Below are 19575 nucleotides of genomic sequence, written 5' to 3'. Positions count from 1 at the left end.
TGACGGTGTGTGGAGCCAGATACCTTTGGGTGAGCTGGTGATCCATTCGTAGAAAAAAAATCCTGAGGAAGAGCGGGGGTTTTAGGACCGAGCGCATTATTCCCTTCGTGTACCGGTGTTCTTAAAAACGTTCGTCATGAATGAACACTGCTTGTGCGTTCTTTCTCGCCCCATCCGAACCCGGAGCCCCGCGCGCCCCTGTATTATGGTGCGTTACATTGATTATACTGCAGTGTGTGAAAGTGTTGCAGCGGGTTGCGCGTAGCCTGCGATCCTCCTCCAGGCGGGCTGTCACTTTCCAGGAGCTTCTCCCGTACAAAGTTCTGGTCACGTGTGTGTGCTCCACCACGCTGTAGCGGGATACGATTGGAAGAAGGTCCGGAGATGAGTTGTTTACCGGTTTAGTGAAGAAGAAGTCAACGCGAGTTCTTTTCGGCGTGCTGCTGCTGGCCTGAGCTCTGCAGCTCTGGTGTCCCTTGTCGGGGTCTGGTAAACAGGATCATAAAGTACGTGGCTGAAAGTACGTAAATACATGGCGAGGCGCGTTTCTTTTCTTTTTTTTTTTTTTTCCTTTCCTTATTTCTTTCTCACCCTCTTCTGCATATATTATTATATCACACAGCACGTGCGACGACACTGAGTGGAATGTTACGGTTTTCTTTGAATTTCTTTATTATATTATATATATACTGGTATGTATGTTTATTCAGCCCGGCCTCCCGCAACTAAGCCTAGGCTCTCGTACTAGTTATATTTAGATGAACACTTTAACACCTTTGCTAAGAATAAAAACATGCTTCCGTGTTTTGCATCGGATCATAAATTATAATTAAAATTTGTGCAGAAATGTTTTCTAAGGTGTTAATCTGCAATGACTGTCTGTAGAACCTGACAGGCCCTAATTCAGTTGTTGCTGGTCAGTTATTTATGGGAATTTTTATTTTTTTTTCTCTTTTTGCTTGATTACTGTTCAGGTGGTCTATGTGTAGAGCATTGCTTAAAATACTGTAGTGTAGTGTAGTAAACTTGATTTAAGCAGAATTCAAGGTCTTGTGTTGCTCTGTTAATAATATGCACTGTGGAATAATAAATGTAGTTTTGAATTTTTCAGAAATGGGGAAGAAATATCCAACTGAGGTGGGTATTAACCCATTAGATTTGTTTTGTTGCTTGTACTTAAATTTCTGGAGAACTTGTATTAGCTCTTGGCATGAGTGCTTTTTAAGTAACAGCACTTAGAATTAGAGTACAGTGCTTGACTACTCTACCCACCTTTGGTAGACAACTCAGTAAGATCTAGTGACCAAATGTTATTTGCATGAGGAAATTTGGCAAACCTTTAATGCTCAGGACATTATTCTGGCAAATTGCAGAACTGTGGTTTCCAAGGTTAATGTGCTTCTTGTATACCTTTTCTCACAATCAAAAAAAAAAAGAAAAATTAAACCTTTGGGACTTAATTTGTTAAACCTAATCAGGCTTCTGACAATAATGTAAAAATAATGATGTAATGATGTGATATAGAGCACAAAACAAGACAAATGGTTATGCATTTTTAAGTTTTAGGTCATGCAAAAATTGAAATTTATCAGAGGAAAACAGCACATAAATTCCATAATTACTGCCTTTCATTTCCACTGTTATTCTACCTTTTGAGCTGTACAACTGAAGATTTTTGCAAGGGCTAAGGATATCACCCTCTCAAAAATGAATTTAAATTCTACTTTTACACTTAACTATTGTACTAAAATCCTCAAGTTGGGAGGACATAAAATTTGTGGAAGGAGTAGAAACACAGATCACCAGTACTCTTCACAGATGCATAATTACATTTGACACTTTTCTCTAAAGAAACTTAGTTATTTACCCATTTATAGAGTCAGTTAATTCTCCTATAGCAAGTAAGTACTTTCCTGAAGGGCACATACAGCTAGGGAGTGGGACTCAAACCTACAACCTGTTTGTCTAAAGGCGTCAGCGCTAACCACTACACTACCAGCTGTCCCAGTTAAACACTGACAATCTCAAACTTTTGGTGAATCTACAATTGAGGTGTTATACACATGGGAAATAATTCTGACTAGGTGTTACGTATAGTTTGGAGATGTAAACAAAATTTAAAACCAAGTTTTTTTTTATATAAGTTACTCTGCGTGCAACCTGTATGATCTGTTTTATCTACATTTGGCTAAAAACAAGCCAACCTTATAACGGAGTAGAACATTTACACTTGTGTAAAAATGTTTCATGGTAGTTTTTCGAAAAAGAGTGTGGTGATGCAGGATATTCGAGGCAAAGATGCGTCCGTGCTAGCTGACAGGAGTCACTTCGTCTTCTTCCCTCACCACAGGAAGCTGGCTGACGGTGCGTGCCTGGACATCTGCAGAGACTGTTTGTAGGGATGCATTGTCTGCCGTGGCTGGAATTGTGAGGTAAAGGGAGGGGGTATCATTGAAGAAAAAAAGGTTGGATGAGGTATAATATGTATGAAGCAATGTGAACAAGATGCATGGTATAAGTCTCTCCATAAGATGCTGAAAATTTATTTCTGATTTGAAAATTATGTATTAATCTAAGTATCAATAAGATAGTTTAAAGCCATAAAACTATCTGGGTAGCCAAGCTACAACTATTTTTATTTAGACAAACATTTACAATGACTTAATGCTGAGATTTTTAATTTCACTATGCAACTATCACGATGTTTTGCACATGCAAAGGTCTGTATCTAAAGTTATTGTAACAGGTGTTCTGATTTATTTAAATAAAATATAGATGAAGTTGTTACACTTAATAGTTCAGTCTAAGCTTGTGTTTGTAATTTGAAATTAATATGATGCTGAACATGAATAACATGAACAATGGTACTTATGGTACTTTTTCAGTGGATAATGGCTACCTGCATATGTGGTTTGCCAGGAAGTGAACATGGCACTGACCATGGCACTGACCACACCTTGCATTACAAGGTGAATTTATAATTATGAAGTAAATTCTGATTATGACACTGTAGACAATACATGCAACTTATAGCCCAACAGATCAGAGGCACAAAACCACTGATTTAAGTATTCTAAAATCAGGTAGTAAACCTTCTAAACATAGCATGTTTTATATTCATCATGTGTAACTGAATGTTATGTAGCTTTAACATATGCAAATGCATGAAATTTTCTACTGTATGCATTTTTTTCCTCTTGGGTTTTATGATTGATGTTAGATGGGTATAGGGTCATTGTCCACACTACAAAAACAGCAAGAGACAAGCATACTTTGTCTCTATTGATCAAGGACATTTTTCATATTTTCATAACCCATTTTGCAAATCTTGGTTCAACAGAATATTTAGTAAACATGTTATACTTAAGCATTTTGACATTTGATTTCATGCGCAATGAATACTCTTCTGTATCATGTTGTCACGTAAAGTAGAAAAACATTGCATTTACCTCCGGGGACCTCTGTGAGCTCATTAAGAGGTGGCACTGATTCAAGGGTGTTTGCATACTTTTTTGCAGCCTGTCTCTTAGCATGGCGAGCCTCAATCTCTTTTTTGGTCCTGGGTATTCGACACTTGAAGATGCAGCATAGCGTTATTACTGAACAAAGTGGAAAACACAATGGAGTTATAGTTAAACTAGAGAAATATACATGACTTTGCATCGTTTTGATTTCCATTGTTAGTCTATTTTCATTAACCCCTTGACCTGAGCAGGATCGAGGTGAAATGGATTCTATTGCAGAATTACTGAGCTCAAGGCTGAGGGAAGTACACTCTGGCCAGGACACTAGTGCATTGCTGGGTAACTACACACTTTCACCCACTTGCACACTACGGGAAACCTAACATCACCAATCCACCTGATTTTCTTTGGACTGTAGGAGGAACACCTCGACTGGCAAAAGCATGACATTAAAACAGCACATTTAGCTGAATACCACCAGCAACTACATAATTTCAAAGATATTACTTTGCATGAGAAGTCATGTCAGTGAACTTTCACAAGATTACCTTGGCTTGATGATAGACAATTCTAGGGGAACTCAAATCTAATATCAAATTCTGTCGGGATGGGAGGAATTTGTAATCGTTTTTCAGAATAAGTTTATCAGTTATTTCTATAAGTGGTCGAGTTTGTCACAGAACCAGAGCAGCACTGAAATATAGCTTATTTTACATTCACTTACCAAACAAAACCTGACCATTCCCTACACCCCAGGAAAAATGCAGTCTTCCTCCTTTTTGGGCAACCTGCTCATCCCCCTCAGAAGGAGCTTAAAATACAAAGCCCCTTACTTCTTAGTCTTGGTCCCTCATGTGGCGGAAGGAATTCCCTCTGTCCCTCAGAGCTGCTGAATCCCTGTCAATAGTCAAGAAGGATTTCAAAACCCTCCAGTTCCCCACCTGAGCTCCTGAAACCTTCATGAATTATTCCTTCACCACCCATTTTTTCTTCTCTAGCCATTTTTCTATTTGTATTGCTTCTGTAGGTAGCTACTGGAACACAAGCACTATGGCAATACACCAGCTTCAGGGAATGATGGGATTATTTTCAGTTCTTTTCCCTCACCATTTGCTGGAAGGGTAGACAACCAAAGCTGTCTCCAAAGGTATGAAAGAACAGGAAACAAAAAAAGGTCTTTTGGCTCAAACTAAAGACCTACAAAGCCAACACAAAAGTCAGCATAACCATATTCTTGGCAAAGGCAAACTAGAAACCAGCTCAGTACTCACAACTCTCAAGTTCTCAGCATCTGAGGCTTTTATGTAGTACTTTTTTTAATGTATTGGCTACGCCTAGTGCTTATTATCCCTTTAACAAGCTGCTCCAAGGTATAGCTGTCACTCGTAAAAATGGGTGCGATCAGGCTGGAGCTAGCCCCACAACAGCTATACTGAACAAACAAACCGTACTATGGTAACTGTATGTATGTATGTTTCCGAACCCTCTGTCTGTTGCAAAATACAGTTTTGTTTACTCTGAGCAGTACCCTGGTAAAGTGTCTGCCAAATGCATGAATGTGAATGTAAGGTGATATAGTCTAGTGTCCACAAGGCTGTGGTGAACGTAAGGAACAAAGGGGAGCTGAATGGAAGATTGCCAAAAAAGGAGGAGAGATACAGAAGGCTTTGGAAAGGGTGAGGTTTTCAGTGGATCAGGGAGGGATCAGCAAAACAATTTCAAACCTGCGTTACTAGGGAAAAAGTCACTGCTTGCATACCATGTGTTCTAGGAAAACAACTACAAAGGGCACCCAAAGCTGTTCTTCAAAAGCTCTAGGAGAGAGCCCTGAAGGCCACCAGCTTCTGAAGAACATTACAGAAGAATATCAGCGTATAAATGAAGTGAGACGCCTTAAGCACTGGTGCATGAGTCATCTTAATATGTCATTTGCGAGGCTTTGACAAAGCAATGGCAATATACCATCACAGTGGTGAGCTGAATGTAAATGAGGCTCTATAGGGTACACTTAACTTTATTTGGAAAGACTTGTATTCACATTTGAATTCAATTCATTTTTATATAACCCCCTTCCCAACAGTCTGCCTGAGATCACTAGAATGTATGAGTTGTAGCATCAGAAATAACAATAAGCAATTAAAACTAAATGGGGAGAGAAAAGCCGGAAGGTAAAAGAAAAGCGTAAACAAAATTTGCAGTGCTGTGGAAAAGGTTCTGCATTAGATGAGTTATGGAAATCGGAGAAAAAGTCTAAGCGAACCTCACACATGGGTTATGGCTGTGAGTATATGCTGCCAACACTTTCAGTAACAAGACAAGAGGAACAACATAGTTTGAAACTTTAGCTAGTTTAGGGAAAATCCAGATAGACTGCAATGTCAGCTATGTGGAGAGGTTATGTTCTGCAAAATTGCATATGACTCAATATAGTAACATTCAGTAGGATAAACCATGTTAATTAGTATGCACTGAGTAACTAACCAAAATGATACATATAAGAGAACACATTGGGTGGGATCTTGCAGCTTTGGACTGTTGGACCCTTCCTTCATGCAGAATTTTTCCAGATTATTGATGTCCTTATATCTACCCTTTTAGACTGCTCTTTTCAGTTCAGAAAAGTCAGTTTGTTGGGTCTTAAAATATTTATCCATCTGAAATAACCAGAGGTTCTTCATGGTGGTATTCATAAATGGGAACTGATTTTAATGATATACATACATAATTCTTTTTAGAATGAGTACAGTTTTGTTCTGTAAATAATAGAACTTCTTTTGTGATACTTAAAAATTAATTGTGTAATTATTTGAGAAAAGTCAACTTACTGACTGTTAGTACGAATACTGAAAAGACGCCAATGACTTGCCATAATCGCAGACCCCAAAAAACAACAGTCTCCGATGTGACCGGATCAGGCTTCTTTTTAGACGGCCGTGTTGTAAGCACCTGGAACAGAGCATGGAAGGAAATAAGTGAATTTACTCCTAAGCCTCAAGGCATTGGCTCCTGCCTGAAAAAGTCCAGTAATTCAGATAAATGCAGTGATTTGTTATTACTGTACCCTTCTAGGTGATAACTTGTACTTACACATTTATTGCAAAAAATGATAGCCAGTATTTTCTTTTAATGTTTTTTTTTTTTTAACATAGGCAAGGTATACGTGTCCAGTTTAATACAAGTTGGTCTGCAGCCTTATAAAATTATATGGCTAATGAGCACAAGCCATACTGTAAACACACAGGAGTGTGTAAAAACATATACACCAAACTTTTACAAGTAGTCATGCCCTCAGCACTATTACAATATATTTAATTGATATGATATTATTGTATGTAAGTATTTGCAAGAATTGTCAGTGCAATGAAGCAGCCTGTTAATGACTATGCCATTTTTATGCAGTGTTACTTTGTCATACATAACTTGATAGTACTTATGGTTTGGTTGCAACTTAGTTGTGGATTGACTGAACTAGTGCTTGTTTTGACAGATCTGCCACTTTTAACTTAACACCCAGCTATGGGCTGAACCCCTGAAGTGACTGGTTTTGCTTAACTCATTTTAAACCACAGCTAAATCACAGCTACGCCAAAGACAGAGCAATAGCCACCATGGATCTTTAATGTTTGTCATTGTTACCCAAAACAACAGAGTAACTATACAGCATTGTCACAAACACCCAACCAACATAAGCCCCACATAGCATAGTTGTTTGAAATGGTGTGTTGCTAATGAAAAACCTGGGTTCAAATCCCACCTTTTTCAGTAGTGTCCTTTTATCAATATACTTACCCTGAATTGGTACAATAGAAATTACCATGATGTGTAAATGGGTGTAATACTAAGTAGATTAACATTTTAAGTTACCTTTATTACAAAATTTAGGAGACGTTTACAGGAGTAGTGTGTGTAAACAGACAGTAAGATGACCACGTCCTTAAATGGAACTAGTGAACGAAGGGACCACTCTGTCGCCATGTTCTCTTTTTTTCTCACTGCTACCTTGAGTGGAGGAGTGACTTGATTTATCACCAGCTGCGCACAACCTGGCCACAAAGCTCTGTCCTTTTTTCCTCTGTGGAGCATTGTCTGCACCTGCTTTCCCATCTACCGTTCATGGTCTGTCTTCTGGCCAGAAGCCATTAATGATCCAGAAAAATTGTAGTGAAACTATTCATCTAGGAGAGCTGGGAGTTTGGTTCAGTTAGTTCTGAATGAAACAGAGTGCAACACAGCACTGAGATGTAAAATACTTTATTTTTTACTAATAGATAGGAGATGTTATTTACTTTCTGTAAATCTGAATAGAAGAGGATCTTGGAGCCTTTTGTGGTCTTAGTCTGCATTTTGGCAGCATGTTTTGTTATGTTAAAACAGTAATAGCATGTGTGCTAGGTTACACATCATTTTGTTTTTATACTTAAAACATGTCATGATTATTAAATCTAAAGAAAAGGCTGCAGGAAACCCAGATGCTTTAGCACATTTTGTAGCACATCGGTGGATAGGGTAGAGTAGGAGGGGACACACTCAGGACGGGTCTCATAAAACAGTTGCTGTTATAAACCACATGCTTATATCAAGCCAGTGAATTGCACATGATGTCAGTTCAGGTAATAAGAACCATTTGCACAGGGAGCACAGTGTAAACAGTTTTTACTGAATGTATTAAAAACAATGGTTGCCAGATGACAATGGATGAGATAAGTGGGATATGGCATCCTGTATCCATTGGTGGATTGTATCCATCCAAAATATAGATATGACATGGTGTTGTTGACTATTCAGTACGGTAATCTTAGCCCATTTTATTATTATTCTCCCTATCACAGGGGATATTACTTGTTGGACGTAACAGTACCCCCTGTAGGAGTGGCTCCAGCCATTCTCTGTTGATGGGAAGAGGGCCACCCCTAGGCCGTGGGGCCGGTTGATCTGGGTGTGCCCTGTGGAAGTCCTCAATGACAGTCTGGTCCAAGATGTCACGAGCAAGTACCCAGGACTTCTCTTCAGGTCCATACCCCTCCCAATCTCCCAAGTAATAAATTGTGCCACTTTGCCGTTTAGAGTCCAGGAGGGTTTTGACTCGGTACGCAGGAGATCCCTCCAAATCCAAAGGCGGAGGAGGAGAAACTTGAGACTGGATCAGTAAAATGGATGTGCAATAGGGTTTTAACTGGGATACATGAAACGTAGGGCACAGTCTAATTGGGGGAATGGTAGGTTACAGGGATGATGCGTTTCACAATTTTAAAAGGAAGCTGCAATTTGATGTCACGTGTGAACGGCCATACCCTTTTTCCCAGGTGGTACTATACAATTCTGTGTCTCCTGTCAGCTTTTTGCTTTTGAGCCGACACCACTTCTTGGAGGTAGACATGGGTAGATTCTCACACAGCTTCACTTCTGTTGTACCAGTCATCCACTGTTGGTACTGCACTGGCTTCTGCAGTCCGTGGGAATAGTGGAGCTGGTAACCTAAAACACACTGGAAGGGTGTCAGGTTTGTGGAAGAGTGGATCAGTGAATTTTGGGCATACTCTACCCAAGGGAGGAACCGGCTCCAATCTGTCTGGTTTTGCCCACAGTAACTTTGTAGGTAACGCTAAATCTCCTGGTTGAGGCATTCATCTTGATCATTGGGCTGGGGGTGACACCCAGAGGATGGGCTGACCGACACCCCCAAACAAGAAAAGAAAGCCTTCCAAACTCTTGAGGTAAACTGCAGACCCCTGTTTGAGACTATACCTTCCTGAATGCCATATAACCTGAATACCTGCTGAAATAATAATTCTTTGGTTTCCATAGTGGTCTCTCAAAGGAGTCAACCGACAGGCCTTTTTGAAACAGTCAATCACTGCCAGTATGGTGGTGTAATAAAATCAGCTATGTGAGACCATGGTCACCTTGGAATAAATAGAGGTTCCAAGAGCCCTGCGGGCACTTGTTGTAGCACCTCAGCTTGTGCACAAGTCCAGACAAAGTCTCCACCAGAACCATTCTGACACTACCTGCAAGGTCTTGCTTATGCCTAGAAGTCTTGAGCTTGGAGAGTCATTGGTCCAGTGTAGCATCCTGGACTGCACACCGGAGGTAACGTATTCTTTGTCCAGAGGCTGATTGCTAGGTCCAAATTCCTGGACTTGGGCTGTTTGAATTTCATCCCACAGGGCCCATAGAATTGGTGCAATAAATCGGGTAGGTTGCAAGATGGTATCCGGAGGACCATGACTAGGAGAAGCATCATACATCCTAGAAAGAGTGTCTTCCTTTCCATTCTGGGAACCTGGGCAATACGCCACAGATAAGTTAAATCGTGTGACCAGCGTGCCTGTCTGGAGTTCGGCCACTTTGCCTTTTATAGATACTTAAGGTTTCAGTGGTCTGTGAGCACTAAGACTGGGTGAGCGACACCCTCTAACCAGTACCTCCATTCCTCCAACACCTATTTAATGGCTAGGAGCTCCTGGTTCACAACATTATAGTTAATTTCAGTTGTTGAAAATTTTCGAGAAAAGTATGCACAGGGATATAACTTGGGGGGTGGGGGGGATCTCTGTTGCTAAGAAAGTGAAGCCTCTACCCCCACTTCTGACGAATCAACTTCCACTATAAAAGGTAATCTGGGATCTGGATGTTTCAGAATGGGGGTAGTTGTAAATTGCTGCTTAAGGGCTTCAAAGACCTGGATAGCTTTGGGGTTTCAGGATAGACACCTGGGTGCTGCCTGTGTCAATGCAATCAAGGGGGCTTCAATGGAACTGAAGCTCCTAATGAGTCTCCAGTAAAAGTTTGAAAATCCCAGAAACCTCTAATTCCTTTAGTTTTCTGGGTTGTGGCCAAGAGGTGACAGCAGAAACTTTCAGTCTATTTCCACCTCACTATACCCCAGGACAAACCCCCAAACATTCCCAGGTAATTATGAAATTGACACTTCTCTCCTTTCACAAATAACTTGTGATCTGACGCATGTCAGGAGGGTGTTGCAAAGACTGCTACATGTTCCTTATACGAGCAAGAAAAGACTAGAATCATCTAAATAAACTTGTACTGATCTCAGAGTACCTCATTTATGAAAGCCTGAAAGACAGAGGGTGCGTTTGCCAGACCAAAAGGCATAACGAGATACTCATAATGGCCAAGGGTGGTGCTACAAGCTGTTTTCCATTCACCCCCCTCCTTAATTTGAATCAAATTATAAGTACTCCTAAATTGATGCTTCTGTCCACATTTTTTGCCTGGGTCAACCAAAGGCAGAAATCTGGGTTCTGCTTCATGAAATTTGAAATATCTGTGACAAGGAGTTGGTGAACTTCTCTTCATTGTGCCTCTAGATGTTCTCTATTAGCGAACACTGTCTTCTGGAGTTTGTGTAACTCTGCTGAGGTCATGTTCAGTGGCGGATTCTTCTGTCCATCTGGACGTGAAACCAATTTCTGAACACGGACGTAAAGTATAATGACCCCACATGCAGAGTGTATTCATAAGTGTACAGTGCGAACTGGAAAATACTGTGGAGATGTGATATAAGATAAAGGCATGATATTTGTGCAAGTTACTAAATGAATCGGGAATATGTGATTAGAATATAGAGGCGTCACGAAATACAGGACTGGAACACGGGGACCAGACAGCCGTACGGAATGGCTCGGAATGGACAGAACTTGGGACTCGAACACAAACATCCGTGGGGCAGGACTTGGGAAACAGTGAGTAAACAAGGATCGCTAGGCTGTGACAAGAAAGGCAGTAGAGCGCTGATTAAGTATCCACAACCAAAAGTCTTTAGGTGAAAAACAACATGCTACTTGCAACATGCTGCTTGCATGCATTTACTACATTATTTACTACACTGATAAATGCATTATTAATATATAGTTAATGTATAATAATTAAAGTTGCTCAACACCACACAATTATTATTTATTATCTTTACTTACTCCTTTTAAAAAAAAAAAATCACGGTTGATGCCCAGATTCTCTTGGTATGTTTGTTGTTGCATGAAAAAAATGTCTGACTCTGAGTAGTATTAGTAGAAAAACTTTGTAGACCATCATGTAATCTCCCCGTATGATTCAGTGTAGTACTTATTTAGATATCTTAAATTCTAACTTACCTAGTCATTGTTGCCTGTTTGCTTTTTATGACAGGAGATGTTTACTGATTACATGTCTGATTGTGCATACCATAAGATGATTGATTTTGAACCTTAATCAAATCACTCTTACTGTGATACACAGCAATTCAGGGAAGTATTGCATTAAGGAGAAATATAATTTCTTCACCACATGTGATGGAAAAAAAGTTGACATCCTTTTTGGAAATTCCTTGAGAACAATGTTTGTTTGTTTTGGTTTTTTTATATATACACATAGGGGGGTGCGGTGGCACAGTGGGTTGGACCACAGACCTGCTCTCCAGTGGGTCTGGGGTTCGAGTCCCGCTTGGGGTGCCTTGCGACGGACTGGCGTCCCGTCCTGGGTGTGTCCCCTCCCCCTCCGGCCTTATGCCCTGTGTTACCGGGTAGGCTCCGGTTCCCCACGACCCCGTATGGGACACGCGGTTCTGAAATATATACACATAGTTGTTCTGTTCAGTTTTAACCCATTAGTTTTGTATACACACACACACACACTCACTGACTGAAGCCACTTATCCCAGGTAAGGTTGCGGTGAGTTGGAGCTTAACCTGGCAGCACAGGGCATGGGGCAAGAGTGGGAGGGGACACACCCAGGATGGGATGCCAGTCTGTTGCAAGGTAGCCCAAGTGGGACTTGAACCCCAGACCCCCCCCCCCAAGAGCAGGCACAGGCCAAGCCTGCTCTGCCACTGTACCCTTCCATTAGTTTTGAGATTGTTTAAACAAGATATGCTTTGTGTACCAAATTAGTTTATTTCCCATGATAAATATTTAGTAAATATAGAGAAGTTAGAAGACTGATTTTCCATTTATTGCATGAATGTTCACAGTTGTTGTTGTTATTATTGTTGCTGTGTTTTTGATATTGTTGTTAAAATCTGTTTCTAGTTTATACTATCTGTGTATTTGTTTATCAGTTGTGTATTAAATATGCATTAGACACAATTAATTGCTGTTCATATAGTGTAGTATGTCTAAGTACAGAAGTAAACATTTTAACTTCCTATTTGAATGTTCATTTTATTCTGGCAATGTTCACATTTTTACTGTTTATATACTCTAGTAAGATCAAAAGGGTGCTTCATCGACTATTTTCTTGCATATATCTGTTTTGCTAAATCTTAATCTGCACACAAATAATATTATACTTAATAGATTACTACAGCTTTACTTCACAGTAATGTCATATCATAGCACTATACCGATTTTCAGTATGGTATAACATGCTGTTTTTCACCCATATAAGATTCTAGTTTGGCACCTTTTGTATTGTTGCACTTATGAAAACACTTATGAAAGGAAACACTAAATAATAATATCCATCAGTATTTTAGTACATATGAGCTCGCTTAACACAACGGAAAAGGGATAAATTATGACAAAAATGCACATTTAATGGTTGTCCTCACGATGACGACAGTTATAAAATACATTGTTGAAGATTCCTGATGCAGTCTTTAAAGAAAACACAAAGGATTAGGGTACTGCAGTTTACCATTTGCTGTGCCACGCTGATGTTTGCTCCTGCCTCCATTACTAACCAGCTCCCTTACCTCAGGATCCAGAACTTGTGCCATAACAGTAGACATGTAGAGGGACAGTAAAATAACCAGTAAGTCCTGAAATGGAGGTGCTGCACAAGGGTACCAGTCTTTCACCATGTTCTCTATCCTCACTGCTCTCTAGTCTTCTCCCTCCTTCTGGCTTCTGTGGAGCAACAACAATGAACCTAGTGATTTATGACCATTGTGCTGCAGCCTTGGCGCAGTGCTCTTCCCCTTCTCCCTCCACAGTGCGTTGTGTAAATCTGCCTCCCCGGTCAAAGTCAGCTACATACGTAGAAATGTTAAAAATACAATTTCAGCAGCAACAAAACAGCAGGAGAAGTAAAAATGACAATAGTTACAAGTCAAAATCATTTTGGAGCCACTCTCTGTGGTTACCAATAATAGCCATTCCTGTACCTAACAATAACAAGTTTGAAGCTGTTTGATGGAGATCTATATGTTTTATGTCTTTAAAATGGCCACATATGCAACAGAATATGTGATTCTTCAGAGTATAAAGTACACCACACCAAATATATGCTATGAATTGTGTGTAGCACTCCCATAAAGTATATTTTATTAGATGAGTCATTCAATGACTTCTCAATGTTTTTCATTATTTCAGTAGTATCCCAAATGGGTCATTGTTGCCAGATCCAGTCATGCTTCACATACAGTACTTGTGTTTGTCATATATCTTTTACATATATTAGTGTAGGTCATTTGGAACACTTTGGATTTTCTGTTGTGTTCCCTTCAAGTCAGTTATATATACAGTTCTGTTAAAAAGTATTTGCCCTGCCAAATTATGTCTTTGCAGCTTTTTAACATTATATTTGATTACATCTTTTGTTAGTAGTGGTATATAAATGGAACCTGAGAGAGAAGAACTGGCTGCAGTATGGTTTTTATGTCATTTTCCCTTTTCTTGAAGACAATGAAATATGCAGTCATAGGTGTGAAAAGTAATTGACCATTCCTATGAAATATGTAGTGGGATCACCTTTAGCTGCAGTGACTGCGACTAAATGCTTCCACACCAAGGAAATGACACTATAACAATACTAGTGTCACTCCTGAGCTCCATTCATACCCATAGCATGACAAAAAGGTCTCATCTATTTTCATGCCAAAAGTTGTGCAAAGGGTCTAAAAACATTTTTACAGCACCGTATGTAGGGAATGGCTTATTCCCAACTTTTATTTTAACTTATTAATTAATTTTTTAAAAATATTTTTTCAGTAGCATTCTTCCCACCATATGCATGATTTCATGCATTGTTCTCTGAGTATGTTGGCAGTCATAATTATATCAGAAAAAATGTTTCTTATTAGGGGGGTGCGGTGGCGCAGTGGGTTGGACCACGGTCCTGCTGTCCGGTGGGTCTGGGGTTCGAGTCCCGCTTGGGGTGCCTTGCGGCGGACTGGCGTCCCGTCCTGAGTGTGTCCCTCCGGCCTTACGCCCTGTGTTACCGGGTAGGCTCTGTGACCCCGTATGGGACAAGCGGTTCTGAAAATGTGTGTGTGTTTCTTATTAGAAACATTGTAAAGTGAAATGTATCACAGATTTTCTTTTTTTAAGTTTAGCAGGGTGGAACAGCAGAAATAAGTATCCAGTGTTGGTCTGAAATGTGTTAGATACACTATTACATCTTTGATCAGTTTAGAGAATGTTCATAACTGTAGCTGAAGTTGATTACAGTTAGAAAATGGGTAAGCTTTTGAAGATTACGTGAAGAACATGCTTTACCATATTTCTTTTCTTTTTATGGGCAGAGCTTATCAAGTGGAATTGTTATTGTTTATAGAACAAGGTCTCCATGAATTTAGTGAATGTTACAGTGTAATAGGCTACTTTCAAAAGCATAGGAAGTAATAGACTTGACATGGCAATGATTACATGGGTAAGGCCCATTTGGATGAGTGGATGTGTTGTGCTTACATTATTAGGAAAACTGTCGAGTGACCGATTTGATTAAGCTTTGATGGTGATGGGTTAATCACACCAGTTTGACTTTCTGTACGGTCTGCACCATGCCACACGCTTTCTTTTGAAAACTTTGCTAAACATAGTCCTAAGATAAATTCTATGTGCCATTACAGTGTACACAATCACACAAGAGCAGTTATAGTATTTAAGACAAAGTGGAGTTAGACTTTGTCATGTCATGTTGTTTTCAGTAATTTTACCACTTTTTAAAAATTTCTTGACTGTGGAAGCATATGCAGGCGCTTAAAAAAATGAAGGAAGTGGAAGTAACTCTAATCAAGTGAGACTGACAGTAGTTGACCGGAAGCAAACAATAGGTTGCTAAAAATGCGTAGCTTGCAGTTACTATATTGGTCAAGAATGTGAGCAAAGCACTGTGGGATATATAGTCTGCAAGACACTTGACTTCCTCGTTTCAGTTCGGCAGTCAGGCAAGATGGGGATTGCGAGCATTTCATTCTGACAACATGGGCTGCAGACAGATCTTTTCAGGAGAAATGTCCTGGTAAGGACGGCAGTTAAATTGTATGTGCGGATGTGGATGTTTTTTCGCTGCTTTAATTTTTCTAATTATGGGAGGTGCTTTTGTCTTACTCAGACAATCAGTGTTTTGTCTGAAATCTGAGATTACTTTTTCAAGGTGCTTATCATTTACTTTTCACAATGTGATGTGAGTTTGCTGAGGGTGAATACAAAAACCTGCAAAACACACAGCAAGACATTGTGCTTACCTGTTGAGTGTGTATGTCAAATCTGCATTAAAAGTTAGAAATGTTGTAGAAGAAATGGTCTGATGACCAAATGGTGCTTAAATATGATGGGCAAGCTTTATACCTTAATTCAAAGCTAAGTTATGTAATTTAAGCTGGAAACTAAGAATATCGGTTTGAAAAAAATTTAATTACTTTATTTACACAAATGGGCAGCATGGTAGCACAGCGCCTTGGGGGTTTGATCCCTGCTCAGTCTGTGTGGAGTTTGCATGTTCTCCCCGTGTCTGCGTGGGTTTCCTCTGAGTGCTCTGGTTTCCTCCCACAGTCCAAAGACATGCTGTTCAGTTTCCCCCATAGTGTGTGAGTGACACAGAGAGTGTGTTTCACTGATGTGTGGATGAGTGACTCATTGTAAGTAGTGTATCTAGCAGTGTAAGTTAACTTGGTGAATAAGGTGTGTGGGCTGAAAACACTGCAGAGAGTTCATTGAAAGTTGCTTTGGAGAAAACCGTCTGTTAAATAAATGTAGAGGGGTATTTTGTAGAATACTGTCTCTCAACAGCCTACCTTTCAGTTGTTTATAGTACATAATGGCCGCAATGTCAATGACTCTCATGTTTTGATTGTACATGTACATTATTTCTTCTAGTTTTTAGCCCTTGGCAGTGTTTCTTTGTTACTCATACTTACATAGTTTGCCCGTACATCTTTAAATTACTTTGAGAATGGCTGTTTAAGTTTCGTAAACTAAATAACATTTCAATGCACTGTAAGAAGAAAGATGTGTATTGAGATCAGGAAGTAAGCAGGCATTAAAGGGTGACTTTATAGGCTTTGTTCTTGCTTTTGTTATACAAAACAAAAAGTAAGTGACAAAATATACTACAAAAGATTAAAAAAAAACTTTTGGATCATTTACAAAAGAAAGAAAGGAGAGAGCTTGAAAAGTGCAATTCAAACGTACAAAAACCAAAATATAATAGCCATAAAATTACTTAAAAAAGGAGAACGAGAGGGTTTTATATTTCCACACCCAAACCCCACCTTTTCTTTAAGAAGCACTCATGCAGGGAGTCATCAGAGGTGGGGTGGGGTTCACTTGGCTGTCTTCCACACGCACACGTGCACGTGCACACACATGCACATAATAAATCCCTTCACCCTACTGCCATCAAACCTCTGCAGCTGATACAGAATACTGCTGTATGAGTTGTGTTTGACTTGCCAAAGCATTCCCATGTATATCCCTTACTCATTTCTCTGCACTGGCTTCCTATAGCTGCCTGGATCAAATTCAAGGACCTGGTTATTGCCTACAAATGCATCAATAGAACTGCTCCTAGCTATTTACAAGACTTGATCATTCGCTACACTCCAACCAGACTGCTTTGCTCATCTACTTGTGCTTGCTTGGTGGTTCCGCGCACAAAAGGTAAAGCACGGAGGTTCTCAGTTCTGGCTCTGTTGTGGTGGAATGACCTCCCCCTCTCACTCAGAACTGCTGAAACGCTGTCTTCATTCATGAAGGGTCTGAAAACTAACCTTTTCTGGACTCGCTTTGCCCATGATCTCTCAAGCTCCTGTATGGTGTAAATGTTCATGCACGGTAACTTCATGATCATGCCCAGATAAGCCTTTACACAGCTGCTGCTCCTGTATTGCATGTGAATATTTGTGTAGCTTATTTAAAAAAAAATAAAAAATGTAGGAAGGTGATCAGGATTAGTCTGTCCTGAATTTTGTGCACCTACTTGCGCAAAGAACATCGGTGCATAAAGTGGAAAGAAACAAACTAGGTTTACTTAAGAATCGCATGTCTGCAACTATGTCTCTTTCTCCTAATGTAACACACAAATTGTATTTTCTCTGAGTTGAACGTCTCTTTGGAGAAAAGCGTCTGCTAAATGAATAAATGTAAAGGTAAATGTAAATACTTATAGATTCTTGTGACATTCTTCCATTAGTGTGCTTAATGTGGACTTTAAAATGAAGTAGGCTGGAGACTGTCCTTCCACATACCATTAAACCTAATGAGACTATTTTTGTTAAAGCTAGGTTCAGTTCTGATAGCGTACATTGTGCTTTAAATGTTATCATCTTTGGTGTTTATAAGCAGGAACCTTCTTTGGTTCTTTTTCTTGAGGAAGAATGGGCATTTGGCAGAGTAGCATTGAGTTTTCACTCTTTTGGAAGATTTAAGATGCATAAAATTGTTATTACTCTAATTAAGCTCTTATTTTCAAACCATTGCATAATACAAATAGCTTTCTGTCAGATAGTTTCTCTATAGGAAGAGGCTGACAGTAAGGCTCTCTCCTTTCCCTTTTACTATTCACACTGCAATCACTCTTTAACTATTTCATTATTTAGGAGAATTAAAACATTAAAGCTCCCATCATTTCTTGATTTGTGTGGCACAATCAAAGGCCCAGAATCAAACGCTCCAGATTTTCCTAATTGAGGACGATGGGTGGGGTTTCTATGCCAAATATGAGATTCTATTACTGTTCTCCACAAATTAAGCAAATAATTAGTTTGTTCCTTGTTAGGGAGGATTCTCTGTGGGTTAGTATGAGGGTTTTTCTATGTTACCCCAGACTTTTAAGGTCTTTACTTCTTATTCAGAAATTCCATGTTTGCATCTCAATTTAAAACTTTTGTAATACTTTGGAGATTTCTGGGGATTTCAAAAGGACTGTCATTATGGTCTTGTTTTTCCCTTGACCCAAATGAACCCCCAACACTGACAAATGGGCTCTGGGAATCAGTGTCTACTGTGGTGATGGATACATTGTATTTAGTTGCAGAATGAATGGTAGAAAGTTTCATCCATCTAAAAAAAAAATAACTTTGGTCTATCCAATATGGATTTTCTTGTAATGAACTTACATTGCATCTGGGGAGTACCTTACTTCTGGGACAGGCTCCAGAGCTCTGTCTCAGGGAAGTGGAAGTGGTTAAGGGTAGTGAATAAGTGAGTAATATGCATGTCTATAAATACCTGAAACATTTTACTACAACCCTAGAAAAGACTAAGAACCGAGTCAACTAAAGCTGAAAAACAGTTCATTGCACCAAAAAAATCCAGTGGTATGATCTGTTTTATCAAGTGTCTGTATTGGTTCGACATGGGAACAGGACCTTGACTTGTCTTTTAATGGATGTAGATGGTTACATGTCTTTCCTACTTGCACATCTCTCAGCATCCAGGAACAAAACTTCAAGCTATTTGACTGAATTTGCAGTTTCTTGGTGTACTGTTTCTCTCTGTTGCTGTGATCTAAGTATATTATTAAAAGATTTAAATAATTTACTGATCCTTGCATTGTTTTATCATATCCTATATGTGTGATCTTACTTTATTAAGATTTACATAATTTAAATCCTCATTTAAGTGAATTATTACATTATAACTCTTAAAACTCATTTTATAATTGGTCTCTTCAAAGCTTTCCCACGTTTGCAAAGACAAGGAATACAACTGATAAAAAACATATCAAGGAAAGTATAATGATTCGGCAGCATTTTCACTTTGATTGAATTAGTGCTCATGCTTACAGATTTCAAAAGAGGAACTGATATGTTGTAAATTAGACTGGAAAATCCACTTTAGTAGGGTTAGCTTTAGGCACAGTGGTTTTGAAAGAGGAAAGGGGAAATGTGATATTTGGAGGAGTTAGAAAACACTGCCTTTTTTTAAAAAAAATTTCAGATTAATATTT

The 19575-nt window shown here is 39.3% G+C and overlaps 2 protein-coding genes across 4 annotated transcripts in view; one reads left to right on the top strand and one right to left on the bottom strand.

Annotated features, from left to right (window-relative positions):
* The first annotated feature begins 356 nt into the window (after window positions 1–356).
* Window positions 357–19575, top strand: part of LOC108940122 (ALS2 C-terminal-like protein) — a 50000-nt gene continuing 30781 nt past the window's right edge. Inside the window, exons 1-3 of one of the 3 annotated variants that reach the window (XM_018762058.2) lie at window positions 357–520; window positions 1112–1137; window positions 2351–2432. The gene's annotated coding sequence lies outside the window, so the exon portion shown is untranslated. Of the gene's footprint in view, window positions 521–1111; window positions 1138–2350; window positions 2433–14844; window positions 15646–19575 lie in introns of those variants that run through there. The other 2 variants (XM_018762048.2, XM_018762076.2) reach the window with 2 other exon arrangements.
* Window positions 2134–13943, bottom strand: LOC108940140 (transmembrane inner ear expressed protein-like). The gene is made up of 4 exons (XM_018762089.1): window positions 13157–13943; window positions 6290–6410; window positions 3450–3599; window positions 2134–2419 (listed from the first exon to the last, which is right to left on the bottom strand). The coding sequence occupies exons 1-4, from the start codon at window positions 13262–13264 to the stop codon at window positions 2310–2312; spliced, it is 489 nt and encodes a 162-aa protein (XP_018617605.1). The 5' UTR covers window positions 13265–13943; the 3' UTR covers window positions 2134–2309.

Source organism: Scleropages formosus, chromosome 2 (genome assembly GCF_900964775.1).
Source record: "Scleropages formosus chromosome 2, fSclFor1.1, whole genome shotgun sequence".
Classification (NCBI taxonomy): Eukaryota; Metazoa; Chordata; class Actinopteri; order Osteoglossiformes; family Osteoglossidae; genus Scleropages; species Scleropages formosus.
Note: the sequence above shows the minus strand (reverse complement) of the source record. Positions and strands in the feature narration are given on the sequence as shown.

What these genes read in the sequence shown, in the direction of transcription:
- LOC108940140 (XM_018762089.1), bottom strand. Translation starts at nt 13,264, where the DNA reads ATGGTGAAAGACTGGTACCCTTGTGCAGCACCTCCATTTCAGGACTTA. An exon ending in CACAAGTTCTGGATCCTGAG is followed by an intron (nt 6,411 to 13,156) that starts GTAAGGGAGCTG and finishes GCTCTGTTCCAG; the next exon opens with GTGCTTACAACACGGCCGTC. An exon ending in GCTCACAGAGGTCCCCGGAG is followed by an intron (nt 2,420 to 3,449) that starts GTAAATGCAATG and finishes TCACAATTCCAG; the next exon opens with CCACGGCAGACAATGCATCC.